At 37.4% G+C, this 18,128-nt stretch overlaps 1 protein-coding gene across 1 annotated transcript in view; it reads right to left on the bottom strand.

Moving 5' to 3' along the window:
- DPYD (dihydropyrimidine dehydrogenase) overlaps positions 1 to 18,128 on the bottom strand; it is a 764,091-nt gene that overhangs the window by 265,850 nt on the left and 480,113 nt on the right. Inside the window, exon 15 of the mRNA XM_046645669.1 lies at positions 4,175 to 4,243. Coding sequence (XP_046501625.1) covers positions 4,175 to 4,243 — 69 coding nt within the window. The remainder of the gene's footprint in view (positions 1 to 4,174; positions 4,244 to 18,128) is intronic.

Here is an 18,128-nt window from a genome sequence, read left to right on the forward strand (position 1 = left end):
GAACCCAAGAATTTTGAGTCAAGAGCCTGTGTTCTTACTCACTATTGTAACTTATTCCATGACTAGAGTTGTTACAGTATGTTAAAAAAAAAAAAAACAACATCCTTAAAGCTTCTGAACTTGAAGTAAAATTAAAGTCTTGTAAGAACACCTATTTAATTTAAAGTCTTTTCAGTGACTAATTATTAAAAATTTCCCCAGTATTATACATATATACAACCATTAACCCACCAAACAAACCCGGAAAGACCTTTGAATGGCACCTAGGCCTCAAAAACTGAGATAAGGCTGCTCAAGGAGACACCAAGAGATGGGGAACATTCATTTGGCCTCTGCTTGAACATTCCTGTCACAGGATGTACAGTACCACCTTCAAAGGCAGTTAATTCCATTTCCAAGCAACTACAACCATTCAAAAACCCTTAATTGCTGAATTAGCATAAAATGTTAAATTAACTGAAACTGGGCATGCATTCTGACTCCTGTCGGTCACAAGCTTTTTAGTGTAGTCACTTAGCCCAGAGTTTATTCTACTTCACCCAAATGGTTATACGATAAAGTAATCCAGGGAAGGGAGTGACATAGAAAATTTGCTGTTTCTAATTTCATACATTATCTGTTTATCATCCACTACCTCTATGAATTAGAATGTACACGTTAATAGCATAGACCCTGAAGCCAGATTTCATGGATTTGAATCTCACTTATACCACATACTAGCCGTGTGAACTTGGGCATATTATTTAACTACTTTTTGCCTCAGTTTCCTCATCTCCAAAAAGTAGAAAACAATAGAACTAACTCCTAGGGTTGTTCTTGTAAGGTATAAATAAATTTGATAAAAGTAAATGACTTAGAACAGTGCCTGGACTGTAGTAAATACTATGTAAATGTAAGCAATTACTATATCTATCTATCTATCTATCTATCTATCTATCTATCTATCTATCTACCTACCTGCCTACCTGTCTGCTTATCTATCCATCCATCCACCTATCCAAATAGAATCTCTGATTTGCCATTCTTTGGCCTTGATCTGAGGAAGGATTTAAAGTAATTCATGTTGCACTATATTATCTATACCTCAGGGGGAAAAAAAGAAAAGAAAACTATTCTGAGAAATTCTCAGAATAGTGCTAGAAGGATAGTTTCTAAAATTCTCTGAATCACTTTAGAAAAACTCTCCGAGAAACCAGGGTAGCAAAATCACAAAACCTTGTACCTTATATACAACAAAATCCAATACAAAGCTCTTCCTCTTCTCCTTTCCTTACCCCTCCCTTACTTCCTGATCAACGTAGTTGTAAAGTCATTGGATGGGGCAGAGCAAGGTAGGTGACTAGGAAGATCTGAGAAAGAGCCACAAGAGCCCATTGTGGGGTATAGAGTCCAAGAGCAGTGAGAAGGATGTCCACGTGGAGGGTGGTTTGATGTAGCGTATCAGAGCCCAAATGGGAAGGGAAGGCTTCCATGGGTGTTGTGGGGGGGCAAAGGGCATCAGAGCCCAAGCAGGGTGAGGAGGGTATTCCTTTGGGGGGTATGAAAGGTACATTTCTTGGATTCTCTCTTCATTTCTTCTGTTAAAAGAAGACATGAGGTCCAATGTTGACTGTCTCCACAGCAACACTGTCATCTAGTCTCAAGTATCCAAAACTGGAGACACAAGTTCTCCAGGATCTTAAACTACTTTGAAATGAACCTGAAACAGGTAAACACTGAACTGGCTTGGGCCTCACTGGACTAAGTCAGTGACTACCTCTTGTCTCCAATGAGGTGTCCATCTTTCCTGATTCTATTCTGTCCTGCTTACCATCCCTGTTTAGGGACTTATATCCAACTGGCCCTACATATTTTTGTAATGCGCCTCTCTCTGCTTTTTACCTCAGCTATTTGAGATCTCCTAACTCTAACATTTACTTAATTTTATGACATACTTCTAGGCCAGATTCAGGTAAAAAATGATGAGAATCTGGCTTCTAAGTAATTTATTTTGACTCTCTGATAGGAATAGTGTGGCCCCCTGGTTTTGATAGCTATGCGTCTCCACTGGACCTTTCTCGTATCGTCCTACCAGTATGGTCAGACCTTTAGCCATCTCCCAGCAGGTCTCGGACTTAAAAGCCCTAGGTTTGGGTCTTAATCACCTCAAGGTCATTGGGGCCACATAAAGTGCCACTCATCCCATTTATTCTGTAATGTCTCCTTTTTGTTTGTCATATGCCAACACATCAGCTCTGTACTTCTATTTTACTTCATTCAACAAATATTGAGGAATACCCACTAGCAGTCAAAGCCCTGTAGATGGCACTGGGGACTAAGGAGTAAACCAGACAGGTATCTCTGTCCCCATGGACCTTGCTTTGCAACAGGCAGGACAGAGGTTAACTGCTGGTGTGCTCTCTCTGATTTCTTACAGACCATGATCATCACCCCCAAAGAAATGCACGCTGTAAGTGGCATAATCTTTGGCTTGAGTACTTTTTTGTTTTTGTTGGTTTGTTTTCATGTGGGCTCTTCCATTGTAAGAAAATCTGTTTCAATCTGTTCTGGAGCAATTGTTCACAAAAACGAAACCAAATACTGATTCTACAAAGTGTTATTGGGTGCCTACCATATGAGCTGTGATGGAATCATGCTGCCTAATGCTGCCCTCCAGGGGGATGTGAAGGCCTGTGGATAGTTCCTTCATGTGATATCCAAGGACTGGCTCATATTTTAAGATTATAGGGAAGATTTTTTTTTAATTGACACCACCTACACATTGACCTTCTTGATATGTAGATTGCTTTTCTGTGGAGAGATTTCATAGAGGATTTTGACTGAAAGGAAGGCATTATCTTTTTCTTTTTTAAAATTTCTTTTCCTTTATTTTCTTCCTTCCTTCCTTCCTTTTTCCTCCCTCCCTCTCTCCCTCCCTCCTTCCTTCCTTCCCTTCTTTCTTTCTTTCTTGCTATGAGAACTCGGAAAATCAGACTAAATAAAACTGCAATTAAAGAAATAAATACAGAATGTGAGAAATGTAACAAACATAAGTTGGTTAGTATGTCACTAATAAAAAGGCTTTTGACTTTTCAAAAGTAAAATCCGCTTATTTAAAAATTAATGTTCATTATTGAAGAAAATAGTTTTTGAAAGTATTTTATTCTATAGGAAGGCAGAGAAGCAACCAGCATAAAGCCATTCATCACAGTCAGCTTAAAATTGGCAAAGCTCATGCCAACCATGGCTTCTGTGTAAGATTTCACGGTCAATTAGGTAAATACACGTACAAAATGGACCCAGTACTGAAGATCACAAAGCCAATTACTGATCATGTTTAATTTCACCCCCCTAAGTCCCAGAAGTAACTTTTCCCCTCACAGTTTTAAGATATCCAAATAAAATGCACAGTCAATATTTCTGAACACTATAGAAAGCTTTATGGTATTCTACGTTGTAGAGTCTTTGGTTCATAAGTATTGTTAGATTGAGTCTTCTATATTTCTGAGCGGTTTTCAAGAAACCCCAGCTAAGGCTGCCTAGAGTATTTTTCATGACAGCATGATGGACGTAAGCGTACAATTTTAAGTATGTATTTTTCTATTTGAAATACAAATTTAAGGCACATGGTTAGTTGTTTGCATTTGTGCAAGATTCAATTTATATTATAGAAAACCTGCTGACTAGTGTTCCATTCAGGAGCATTCTGTCCTACCATTTTATGCATGTCTGTATTCAAACTAGAATAGTATTAAATGAACCATTTATATTTTAAATATTCAAGAGTTTTATATTCAAAATTTCTTCTCTTACTGTCAAACTAGTTTGCCTAAAGGCAAGGTAAGATCAAGTTAGACTCTCAAAGGTAGAATTAAATTTTATCATGGCATCCATCATAATACACAGTTTGCTTAATATGCAAATAAAGAGTATATGGATGCAGAGAATAAAGGATTTTTTATGTAGTGTGTGAAATCCAAGGGACCACTTTTATGGAATAGATTCCTTTTAAATTTACATTTCCATCATTTTAATGAAAACACAGGGTAAACATATTATAATAGAAATGTTTTAAGTTACCATTTTCCATTCAATTTTACTTCTACTGTGTTATTTTTCATGGCAGCTCTTTATTTAAAACTAATAAAAATGGAAGAGAAGAAATAAAATAAATATATGCTAAAGAAATCATTACCTCGGCCTGTTTGGCGAGTTCCATCCAGTCATTTTTGTTGTAACTGCACATGATGCTGGCAATCACAATCTTTAAAAAAGACAAAGGAAAGAATATCAGTTCAAATAGTTATGCCACTGTACTGAGGATATATTAATAGTACATATATGTTTATAATGGTAAACTACATTGAGAAATTAATTTTTGATCTGTTGAAAGACAAATTAGAAAATAGTAGTATTATGGTGAAGCAAAGGATAAGATTTGGGACTTCAGACTTATGTTAGCAACTTTCTCATTTACCATCTTTGAATACCTGCGAAAGTTACTTAACTTCTCTGATCCTCAGCATTCTCAATTTTAGTATGGAGATGATAATACTGACTTTGCCAAACTCAGAAAGTAATAGTGGGAATTACATAAATTTGTGTATGTGAAAGGGTTGTCTAAATTATACGATGACATGGAAATGTTTATTAATATAATTACTGGTATAGCTAAAAGGTTTCAAGGTATGGGAAAGAAATATATTGGTGTTTTCTTCAATTATATCTTATTATAGTATGGATAATAATATCTTAAATATTCATAGTTCATCATAGTTTTAAATTTTGTTAAATGTGATTGTTCAACTATAGTCTTACTCCCTATAATGGAGGGTACATAGAGTGGTAGTTCCTAGTACCTGCTCTGAAGCCAGAATGTCCAGGTGAGAACTCTGGCTCTACCACTTACTGTGTGGCAAGACATTTAGTTACCTCACTAGTTAAATATGGATAATAGTACTACCTACTTAGAAAAGTAATAATAGAAATTGCTAAGACTTAAATAGCTCTTATGATGTGCTAGGTACTGTTTTAATGGTTTTTCACTTACTTAATCAGTCCCAACATTCTTCTTTCCATTTTATAGATGAAGACACTGAGGCACTGAGATGTAAAGGTCACACAGCTAACAAGGAGCAGAGCCAGGACTCAGCCCTAGGCGGTTTGACTGGGAGTCTGTGCTTCTAACCACTAGATTTTGCTTGCCCCAAGTAAGTGTTCAATACACGTCAGTAATTATTTTTTTATTATTACCACTTAAAGACTATGAGATTGAGACACAAAGAATCTGCCAAGCCTAAAGTCACAGAGACTAGAGGTAGAGTCCAGTAAAGGCCACTGCAGTCTCAACCTATACAGCTTTTTAACATATGTCTAGACAAAAACCAAAGATATGATGTAAAAGTCAGATGGGTGCTTTAACACTAAGAGAAGGACAGAAAATAAGTTGTGATCATATTGGAGAGAATTCTGAAAACCAAGGAGACAAGTCTGTCCTTAATGTTGAGTTAATTTTTTCTCTCATGATAGACTATAATCTCCATGGGAGCTGGGACTGCTTTGCGTCATTCACCATTTTATCTGCAATAACCAGCACAGTGTTTGGCACATAGTAAGACTGAGTGAATAAATGAATGAGGTCACCAAAGGTTTAGGAGTAGGGAGTTGCTTTATTAGCTTATCCTTTTAAGAAGATTAAGCAGAAATGAATATCATGAACTAGAGAAGAAAAAAATAAACAGTTGGTAAAAATTGGTGGCCAATAATTACCCTATGAGTTGGAGTGAAGAGTGATCAGGGTTGATGCAGCTGTTGGTCTTAGTGACGGAAACAAAGGGTCAGAAGTTAAATTACATTGGACTGGTGAACTAGAAAGAGTAATTCAGAAAGAAGAATCAAAAGATCTGAGAGTCTGAACCTGAGTGACAGAGAAAAATCGCAGAACATTAGTCAGATAAAGGTAGAAGGACATCAGAAATGAGGAAGTAAGAGAAATAGATTCAGATAGATTCCTCTTTAGAGAAAGGAACTAAGAGAAGAAAGAAATGGTAGATAATGAATCGAGGAGGAAAATTTAAGAATGCCTAATTATTTTTGGTTGAGTTCAGGATTCAATCTTTGTGTCCAGGGGGGATGCAGCTTTTAAGAATTTGGGAGAAAAATTTAAGAATGTTTCACGGCCTCTTTTCTAGGGGCTAAAAGAAAGTGAAAAGTCAAATTCCAAGCTTGCCCATTTGCAAGCAGAAAAGAGTCACCGGCCTAATTATGCATCTTCAGTAAGACGTGCTCTTTCTGCTCTTTCCATGTGATCTAAGATGTCAGGGATACTCTGCCCCACTCCCCAGTTAGCAAATGGACTGGGGGGGGGGGTGGGGAGTACCACAGGGGACACCGGATCTGGGACTAGACCTAATACCTCCTGGTCAGCAGCCCTGCATGAAATAAACAGAGCCCTATTTGAAAGGAAAATCAACTAAGATGAAGCCCGTGGGCAAGTCATAGATTCCTATTGTCCTTAATGGCCTCACGGTCAAGTAAAAAAACAAAAGCAAACAAATATAAAAAACAAACAAAAACCAACAGTTAATCTAAGGATTTAGGGAGTGGGTAGAGCCCCCAGGCTTGTTGCTAAAACTTCAAGGACAGGGTCAGATCCAAAGGTCCAGACTGAAAATAAGATGTTAGCTTTAGATACTAGTTCTCCTGCGGTGAAAGTGACAAGAAATAGACTGAGGTTTTTAGGGAGTTTTATTACTTAAAACAAGATGAGACAAAAACAAGAACAAAACAAACAAAAGCCACCTCCAAGCGTGACAAAGCAACCCCCAACTTCACATTCCCATGCAAATCTGAAGTGGCTGCAAAATCAGCACAGCACGCCCCTCTCGAATGTCTCTCTCAGGGTGCCACGGAGGACAACAGGGAAGACCCTTCTAGGGGGCAAGGTCCAGCTAGCCAGATGGGCTGACCAAAGAAATCCACTGCCAGGAAAGTAAGACTTTCCAGCACTGACAGCAGGATATGATATATGTCCTCGACTAGTGACTAACACGGTTCCTCTTTCCTAAAGGGCAATTTTAATTTTGATAAAGCTATTTTTGCTTCAAATATATATTGATTGTGCCGCGGTTGGTTAAAATCATCATTTGCCCTATAGATCCTGAGGATCATGAGGAACTACCGGGCTTGATGGAGAGAAATAAATATCATCCAGAGAACTGTCCTGAATGCTTGGGGATGCAGTGACTGAGTAGGATTTGGGGGAGGCTCTCCCTAGGGAGAGGTGACCACAGGTGGGACAGAGACATTACGTTAAGCAGAGGCGGGTCTTATCTTTGTGCTCTGGGTAGCTAAGCACAAGTCTCTTCTCCTTTCCCCATCTTTGGGAAACAGACTTTATTTTCTTGCCCAAAAAGCTGAGAAAGTATCCCAGACAGGGCTAATGATAGTGATCGGTTCCCATCAAAGTCCTTTACAGGAGCTGGGAAGGTAAAGCTTCATTTCTCATTGGTTCTTAAACTGGAATGGAATGTGTTCAGAGCAGTCGTGACCACTGACTGACTCCTCACTTAACCAAACGCTCCCAGTGCAGCCCAAAGCTAGCTGCACTGAGAAAAAATAAAGCTGACAGAGGAAAGCAGAGATGCAAGAATGGGAGAGATCTATGTTACAGCCACCTTTAAGCCAGGTGTACCACTAACATGCCTGTATATATGAACTAACAAATACTACTTTTTTGCTTAAGAAAATTCAAGCTATATTCTATTTTCTATCACATAGAGTTTTGACAGTTACTACATGCGAAAGTAAAATTGTCATCCTTTTTTTTTTTTTTTGAGGAAGATCAGCCTTGAGCTAACATCTGCTGCCAATCCTCCTCTTTTTGCTAAGGAAGACTGGCCCGGAGCTAACATCCGTGCCCATCTTCCTCTACTTTATATATGGGACGCCTGCCACAGCATGGCTTGCCAAGCAGTGCCATGTCCACATCCGGGATCTGAACCAGTGGACCTCGGGCCGCCGAAGTGAAATGTGCTAACCCAACCGCTGCACCACCGGGCTGGCCCTAAATTTCTCATTTTTGAAACAACTTCCTAAGCACCTCTTTTAACAGTCAAATTTAAGGGAGAAAAATAACTTTATACGTTATTTAAAAACTGCTAAGTGTTCTAAACAATTTAAACATCTTTATCCAAAACCAAGGGATGGTTTGTGAAAATACATGGTGGCATTCTATTTCAGAGGAATAAAAATGACCCCAAAATAATTTTTTTCTCTATTAGAAGAGATTAAGATTTTTCAAAGAGTCAGACTAAAAGAAATTAATGGTAAAAGGACACTGGGCATAATTTAATCTTTCTTTGATGATTAGAAAGCCTGTCAGTGTTTTGCTGTGCTTGGTTTCTAATCAAGCAAGAGAGGACAGGTTATTTTTTTTTTCTATGAAGAAACAGAATTGATGGATATTTTATATTGTGAAACATCACGCAATGTGACTAGAAATGAATACCCAGCGAAACATATTTTTAAATCAGAGTAACTTTTCCTTATATTCCCTTAATTTATGCCAGTTCTAGTGCTTCATTTTTTATGGCTCATATTTTAAAACATTATTGGATGAGTTTATATGTAAAAGCCAAATGCTATGTAGCATTTGAACTATATTTTACATTTTACGATACACAGTCTGGTGAGAGATTCGAACAACGTCAGTTAATTAATTAATAAGCAAACTGAGCATCTACTGTGGTTGGCACCAAATAATATACAAAAGGAGTTTAAGTAAAAGAGAAGGCCTTTGTGGATGGAGTTTCATGATAGGGCAAGAAAAGTATAAGAGAAAACAAGAGAAGCATGCAGTAGCCATATCTCTGGGAGCTGAGCCCTGTGGGAGTTTGGGTTTTATTGTAGGCATAATGGGAGGCCACTGAAAGGTTTAAAGGACGGTGATAAGATGATCTGACCTACATTTTCAAAAGATGCTTCTGACTACTTTATAGGGAATAGAATGAGGGGGTTTTTGCGTCAAAGCAGATTCCAGTTAGAATGAGGGGGTTTTTGCGTCAAAGCAGATTCCAGTTAGGTTGAAATAATGTGATTTGCATAGTACCCATGGAGACCCAGAGAAGTGGATAGTTCTGAGCTAGAACCAACCAAGCTAGTCAATGGTTAGATTCAGGAGGTGAGAGAAATTAAGGATGATCCCTAAATTATTGGCTTGAACTACTGAGTAGAATGTAGACACTTTACTGAGATGAAACAGAACCTAATGAAGTAAGTAGTGGGGGAACACTAAGAGGTTCAATTTTAATATATATCAAATGTCATAAGCATTCCATTAGTGAAGACACCAATTGTGCCACTGGAAACGAGTCTAGAATTTACTAGAGGTTAGGGATAAAGGTGTACATTTTAGAGACTTCAACATATATTGGTATTTAAAGCCATCTGGCTAGGTGACTTCACAAACGGAAGAGAATAAAATAGAGAAAAAGAAAGGGCTAGGGACTGACCTAGAGACACTTGAGAATGTGGTGTCACAAATGCCAAGAGAGGGAAGTGTTCCAAAAAGTAAGGAGCAATCAACTGTGATGAATGCTTCTGAGAATTTGTGTAAGAGAACAGAGAAGTGTCCAAAAGATGTGGCAAGACAGAAACCATTGGTGCAGATTAGTAATCTTTACAAGGAGGGTTTCAGTGAAGCAGCGGGGACAAAAGTCAGACTGGAATAGACTGAGTGAACAGAATATGAAGAAGTGGAGAGAAGTGATACACAAAGCTGTCTAAAGGTTTTGGAGAGCTAGCTAAAAGAGAAATGAGGCAGCAGATGAAGGGTTGTGAGAGGTCTAGGGAGAGATTTTTTTAATGGACATATTTGAATATGTCCATTATGCTTATGCTGGTGGAAATGATCTGGAAAAGAAGAAGACACTGTCGAGAAAGCAAGAGGTGATGATGAATCGAACACATAAATAGAGGAGGTTGATTCTGAGAGGAGCAGAGGCATTGTTTCCAGTTTAATGGGGTGGAAGTGAGGAGTACAGAGAGGAAAAATAAATATAGATACTGTTGAGTTTATAGATTTGGTGTGGAAAAGGTGAAATTATCCTTCCTGGTGTTGAAATTTTCTTTATCAAGTGAGGTCTCCCGTTGACAGTAAAGAGAACTAGGGACAGAAGTTTAGAAGTATGAGGGAGAGATGGCACTATTGAAAGAGTCACCTAAGAGCATGGTGAAGAAATTTACCAGGTTATTATGGTAAGCTTACTAGGCTACAAAGGCAGATGTATTTAATCAGGATTGATAATGTTTTGGAAATTAAGATTAATTAAAAGAAAAAGGACAGCAAGATTTTAAAAACTGGAACACAGATTAGAGTACCCTTTATATGGCTGACCATAAAATGTAGATTTTATCTATTGTTTTGGAGTTGAAACTCATCAAGACTTTTTTTGGTGCTTCAGTCATTAAAATTTGATGTGTTCCATGAAAGGGCATTCTTATACCTAATTCTGCTTTATAGAGAACACTTTCAATTACAGTTTTACATAGTTTTGACTTTCATTTTGACTAATGAATATAACTTAAAATGTATACTTTTTGTCTAAGCATCTAATTTCTATGAAACAATAATGTTCTAAAGCACATAAAATGCCAACCATAATAATTAATGAATCAAATTTTGCATGTGGCTTCTCCCTGTAAAATACCTCAAAGGTTAAAAACAATAGGACACTAACTCTGCAAAAAAGAGTGTTAAATGACTTCCTTGTCATCCTTCCAAACTTAAAGAATCACAATTCATGGACAAATTTTTTTTTATAATTAAATTTCCTTATGGAATAAAAAAAATGATTTCATTAAGTATTTTTTCAGACTGAATTACAATAAGGTTTGCACATCAGAAATTAAGTTGAAGAACTTAACACAAAACTTCCAGTTGGTTACAAGTAGGTTGTCTTGTCAAATTCCCATTTACTTAAAATCTATGCTTAAAAATACATGTCGGCAACACTGTTTTGGTATTCTGTAACCATACTGTGAACTACATTGGAAATTCAGTCAACAATTCAGCTTCAAGACAACCTAAATTTTTTAGTAGGGAAAAACTGCAAAGTGACAGAGGTGAGCAACTGTAAATTACAAGTAGCTGAGTTAGGTTTTGTCAAACAATTTAATAAAACCATTCCTTACACTACTGGGATTACAGTGAGGGGGAAAAATATCAGGAGACATGTGATTTTCAAAGACATTTAAACTAAGAAAATACGCTTATTAAATATTAATTAACTGTACAACATTCAAATTCTAAGTGTACTTTATACCTTCATACAAATATAGTGAAAGGGAGATGGGTACAATTTTCCTGAAATGTACACATCGAGAGTAAGACATTAAAAGCAAAACTCATAAGCTCTTCATATTTTATATGGTCATTGTTATTTAATGGCTGCAAACGAGTATAGTATTCTTAAAGCTATCTTTTTACATTATTTAAAAATTCATCATTTTCTTTGTTTATTTTGGGGCCAAGAAATGTCTTGTTTATACAACTATTCCTAACCTAGAAAAGTCATATCTAAAGTTAAACAACATGCACATAGTTTCCATGGAAAATCAGAGATGTTTTCCACTAGAACAGGAAAAAAACAACCACTGTAGACTACTCAGGAACTAGAGTAACTGCTGCTTTTTTCCTTCCCTTTTTGATCACTCCTTAATATATATTTTTTCTCTTTTCTGTCCCCACTGTGCCTAGGAACTGATCTCCCAAGGTCATCAGTAACCTTGGCAAATATATGAATACTTTTCAGCCCAAATCTTTACCAGAACTCTCTTCAGCCCTTGGACTGTTAACTACCTCCAGCTTCTTGATACACCTGTCACATGAGCTTTGGAGACACCACTTTTCCTTATTTTTCCTATTTTTCTTGTTCGTTCTCAGGCTCTTCTATCTCTGGCCACTTTTTACATGTTGCTGTCCCTAGGGTCTACTCACAGTCCTCTTTTGTGTTCCATCATACACATTCCTTAGACATCATATTCACGATTTTAAAGGATACTTACATGCAGAAAATTCATCAAGTGTACATCTCCAACCTATATCTTTCTCCTAAGTGCAAAAACTGCATATCGAACCACCTTCTATCACTTAAATTCAATTTGCCCAAAACCAAATTGAAATCTCTCCCACTGAATTTGCTTATTTCTCCACATTAAATATGCTTATACTCCAACCTTTTATCCCAAGTTAGAAAACTAGGAGATTTCCTCTCTTCCTTTCTCTCTCATTGCCCACAGCCAGTTTCTCCACCAAGTACTCTCTAGTCCACTGGTTCTCAAAGTTGGCTGAGCACTGAAATCACCTGGAGAGTAAAAATAATAACCCCAAGGATTCTGAGTTAATTGGTATGTAGTTAGGCCCAGGCAGCAGGGTTTTTCAAGCATCTCCAAGTAATTCTAAGGTGCAGGAAAGTTTGAGAAGTACTGCTCTAGTTGACTTCCCAAATATCTCGTCTAAGTGTGCCTGACTCTTCATCATGACTGTCTTAGTTAAGATGCTCACCATTGCTGAAGCAGCTTCTTTATTACTCTCCCTATCTCTGATTTCAACCTATGCATCTGACAGATCCTTCTACAGAGACAAACCTGATCATAACACACTTCTGCTTCAAATCTAACTTCAGGATAAAACCCTACTTTTTAATATGCTATGCAAGACCACAATGCAACTTTTGCTCCAACCACATTGAATTACTGTGCTTCCTGAACGTAACATGCATTCTGCATTCTCTTGACCATATGTCTTTTCTTTTTTCTGAATGAATGAGGAATGGTCCCTGTGCTCTAGGAGCATATGGTATAATAAAGGAGACATATGTAAATTGATACAAAAATAATTATAGTGTACGAACCAGGATGGACTTAAAGCAGAAACAAAAGGGTGGTCATTTTTACCTGTGTCAATCAGGGAAAGCATCACAGAAAAGTGACTCAACTGATTCTGAAATCATCCATGGATATTTATTGGAAATTGAATAGAAATAAAAGGGACAAGAGTCCTTCAGGTGGAGTGAGCAGCAGGAGCAAAGGCATGGGATGCTGTTTAAGGAATCTCAAGTAGTTCAGTTCAGCTTTGGGAGAAATGAATGATTATACTTCATGGGCAATGGAGCTGGAAGCACATTAGGAACCAGGTTTATTCAGGTAAGGGGCTAAAACAATGGGTTCTAATCAGCTGAGCATTTGCATTTGAATTTTAGATCATTCTGTCTAGTAAATTCCTGCTCCTTGTTTGGATATTTCCTTCTCTAGGAAGCCTTTCCTGTTCCTCTCTCATCCTCCGACTGTGTCAGGCACCTCTCTTCTGAGATCCCACAGCATCTTCTGCATTTCTCTGTCATAACATTTATTATATTGTATTAAATTGTTGCTTGTATGCTTTTCAAAAGATGACTGAAGTTTGGGGGAGCAGGCCCATGTTTTCATCTCTATATCTCTAGCCCCTGGTAGTATACCTTGTATATAACTGGGATTCAGTAAATATTTGCCTCAAAGGAATATTAAAATAAATAGCTGATAAAAGGAATTCCAAGTAATGCACATGTTTATGACCAATCGCACTATCTAAATGTAAGTACATTTCTACAGTCTAGACAGAAAATGAGAAGGATATATGGGTAGTACAAGATAAGAAGTTCGAGAACACCATAATTTATAAAGTATACTTTATGTCAAAGAATAAGAATCCATTATATTTGTTTATATATTTACACTTAGGGCATATTTTAGCATACATTATCTCATTTATTCCACATAATAACCTTGAATTTAGAGAACCTTATAATGAGCACAGATAATTTAAGTTATTTTACCCGGGTCAAATTAATCAATGGCAGAGGCAGGAATTAAGCTCAGGTCTTTGGACTCCAAGTTCCTCTCTACTACATCAAGACTATACCATATTGATTTCCTATCCCTTCAATTACATTAGACGTTCTAGTTGATTGTGCAGCCTCAGCCCTCTGTGGTTTATTGTTTGACAAACGTGTTCCCCTCTCTGTATCCATGCCCCTTTGCAATGTAACTCTGCAGCAAACTCACATCAAATGGGGGATTTATTTTCCCATCCTTGAATCTGGGCTGACTTTGTGACTTGTTTTAATCAATAGAACATGGTAGAAGTGATGTACCAGTGTCAAACCAAGGCTTGAAGAAGCCTTGTCTTCTTCTGCTTTCTCTCTTGAAATCCTGCCTAGCCATGTGATCAAGTTGGTAAAGACAACTAAAGGATCAGAGACCTCATGGAACAGAGATGAGCTATCTAAGTGAGGCCAACCAAGACCCTCCAGCCTCTAGCCCTCCTGGAAGTGGACCACAGATAGAGTGAGACCAGCTGAGACCAGAAGAACCACACAGCTTAACCAAGCCCAAATTGGTACCATGTAAAATTGTGAACTAAGTTAATAGTTGTTTCAATACACTAAGTTTGAGATGTTTTGTTATGTAACTGAAGCTAACTAATATCACTTGTGTTTTTTGTTTGGTGAGGAAGATTGTCCCCGAGCTAACATCTGTGCCAGTATTCCTCTATTTTGTATCTGGGACAGCGCTACAGCATGGTTTGATGAGAGTTGTGTAGGTCCATGGCCCAGGATCTGAACTCATAAACCCTGGGCCACTGAAGCGGAGCACATGAACTACACCACTAGGCTGGCCCCTGATATCACTTTTAGTAAGTACAACCATAACAACAATATGAAGTAGCACGTGCTGTGTACTTGCAAGTGTCAAGCACTGTGTTAAGTGTTTCATATGCATTATCTCTAATCCTTAGAACAACATGACAAAGTAGAAATTATCAGCCCCATTTTACAGATAGGAAAAAAACATTTCAAGAGATTAAATAACTACTCATGGTTGCTCAGCTAGTAAGAGTGGATCCAAATCTTGAACTGTCCAGCTATAATGCTTTTTCTTTGAATCATTTTTCTGTGCTCTTACTTATACATTTACAGAAAATCTTGTGGGTTTATTTTTACACATGGTGAATTTTCTTCAAGGTATGTTAGTTTTTATTACTTTCATTCTCAGAGGCTTATTTCTATGTTCTTGGCCATTGGGTTATTTCACTGTAACTCCATAAACAACCATCTAAGCTAGACAGGCAGATGGAACTGCCTAGGAAATCATAGTGTCAGAGGGAAGATCACGTGAATAAGACCCAGTGAGATGAATGATTCAGTGTTTACTGACCATTTAAACACGTTAAGGGATGAAGATAGGGTAGTGTTGGCCCTTTATAATTTGGCCCCAAGTCACCTTGCTGTCCCTTATCTTGACACGCCCAACTGAACCCTCCATATATACTGCCCACCACATGTGCTTTTAGGCTTCCAGTCTCTTCCCCATGCTGGTCCTTTTCCTCATAGTACCACCCTGCTCCTCTGATGGTATATCTCTTATTCACTCTCCTAGGTCTGACTCAGAGCTAACTTCTATCATGCCACCCTCAATGATCTCAGAGATAGAATCACTGTTTTTACTAGGTATTGGAGTGTGATGCACCTACCTCTACTTCAGTTCCTGTCACACTGCATCACAGATGTGTGTTTATTTACACCACTGTCTTCTCTTACTCCACTTGCTGAGAGAACATGCTAATTTTTATTCACCTCTGTTTTCTTATCATTTGGTTCTGCATTGCATAGCACCTAATGTGCCTTTAATAAATGTCTGTAGAAGGAATGATGGCTTCTTGTTACTTTATGATTAATTTTTAAAAATTTTCTGGTTCATCCCTATAAAGACTGTAGTACTCACTGCAAGCATGGAGAAAAAGTGCATATATAAAATTACCATGACTACTATATATTTACATACCTATAAACCATTTACTGTCTCACAGCATGACTTTGGCACTGACTTTAATCTATGATGTCTAAGGATTTGGGTTGTTGTTCTATCACTGTTGACCCTCCACTGAGGTTGCAGTTAAGTCAACCGAAGTCATGAGATTTGAATTCACTGTACACATAAAGAGGTGTGTTTCCTACATAAAACCTGTGTATGAGATTTGACTTTGATTTTATTTAAAAGGTCATGATATGCTGCCTGTATTGATGTGCTTCATTCAGAGATACAGCCTTTCAAAGGCACACGAAGGGGTTGATATGAAATCTGTTATGAAGTATCTATATTCCAATTTTAAACTTTTCTATTTAGAGGCTGTAACAAATATTGAATGAACTGCCTTTATAAATTAATAAGGCTAATAATTAATATAGTGACATAGGAATTTGAAAAAAAAGAGGTTAAAAAGAAAATAATGAAAACTCTCAAGACAATTACATGGAATGATGCACTACATTAAATAGTTTGGGCACTTCTTCCAATACCAAACATGCAGCACATCGCTGTCGTAAAGATTATTGAAACATCCTCTGTAAAGACTTTAAATTCTCAAATGAAAATTTTATGTAAATACTAAGTGCTATTGTAATTATTTTATGAGATGTAGTTCTTTTGGTCTCATTAACTATGATTGCATGTTTAATGCACACTCAATTAGATAATCCTGTTGTGTAAATTAGTGCTATTTTCTCTTAAGCACTAGATGGTAAGCTCCTGGAAGACACAAGCCATGTCTTCCATCTCAGCACATGTCCCTCATGGGCTGGGATTGCCTGTCCCATTTACCAACGTACCTGGCACATATTAGGAACTCACAAAATATTTGTTGAATGAAGAAATAAATAAAAGCATAGTTGAGTTGCAACAAATGTTTATTAAATGCAATGCTTTTAAGAAGTCAAGGACTTCTAAAAACACACAACTTACTCCTTCCGGCTATATCTTATTACCTCACAGAAATTCCAAAGGAAGGCTTAAATTCAATTCACTGTGGAACATGCCTTTCACCCTTGGGAGACCTGCCCTGGCTGCTTCTTCAACCTTACATATTCTTTCCCAGACATCCCTGTACCTCCTTCCATCTCTACTCAAATGTCATTGTCTCAATGACATCTATTTAGGATTGCAAGCCATCCCCTCCCAGCTCTATTTTCTTTCCCATGCACTTTCTATTATATCATTTTCTTATCTGATATATTCAATGTCTTTTTCCCCTCAGTTAGAAAGTAAGCTCCACTAAAATAAGAATTTTTGTTTTGGATACAAAACAGTGCTGGCATGTAGGAGTGCCCCATAACTGTTGAATAAATAATCAAATACTAACATATCACTTAAATGTCTTTCTGCATCAGCTACCTGATTTATAAAATGGGAATAATTTGGCTTACCACAGTTATTTCCTACGGCTTATTCTGAGAATTACATGGTATTATATATTTGACATTAAATACTTTTCACTGAAATTAAATGATTATGACTAAGCAAATAATGTCATATTCAGATTTGCCATTTTCTACAATTTAGAGTGCAAACAATGACATTTTGAAACAGCACAATGCTTTTATTTTAAGTATCCACAGATAAGACTTTTAAAAATATGTCATTGGAAAGGGTAGAAAGCATCATCTTTATATGCTCCTTTGATCTTTTGGTAGTGTCACATTGTGGTCATATTATATTTGTACATTAATGTAGTTTAAGAAAAAAAAGGTGGGTCCACAGAATCATATTTTATAGACAGATTCATGTTTTACAGATATTTAAAAATTATTTTCAGATTTCACTAAAATGCTAGGAAATTCACTAATATCTAGGACATCTTTGTATTAAATTATACTTCTTATCTTACATTGCTTTATCAAAATTGAGATGGAAAAACTTTTCCTACTTACTCAGAAGAAATTCTAACAACCTGAGCCCGAGACATGTGTGCTTCCCTGGTTTGGAGGACCCAAAGAGGGCCACTGCTGCAAACAGAGGCCATGTTAAGGATAGAGTGGCGAGTTGGAACCTGCTGCAATGTTGGGCAAAGAGGGGATGAAGAGTGGGATGGGAGTTAGGAATCATGCTCTTCACCTGAGAGGTCTAAAGGGCATGCATTCTAAACCACAAAGCTGGAAGTTTCTCTTCTAACCCATGCTCTGCAGGAGACATGTAATTTCCACTGCACCTGTCTTTCTCCTATGCACTTCTGTAATTACTCCTCTATCACCCTTCTCCCCATCAGACCACCTTCT

This window comes from Equus quagga, chromosome 18, assembly GCF_021613505.1.
Source record: "Equus quagga isolate Etosha38 chromosome 18, UCLA_HA_Equagga_1.0, whole genome shotgun sequence".
NCBI classification, from domain to species: domain Eukaryota; kingdom Metazoa; phylum Chordata; class Mammalia; order Perissodactyla; family Equidae; genus Equus; species Equus quagga.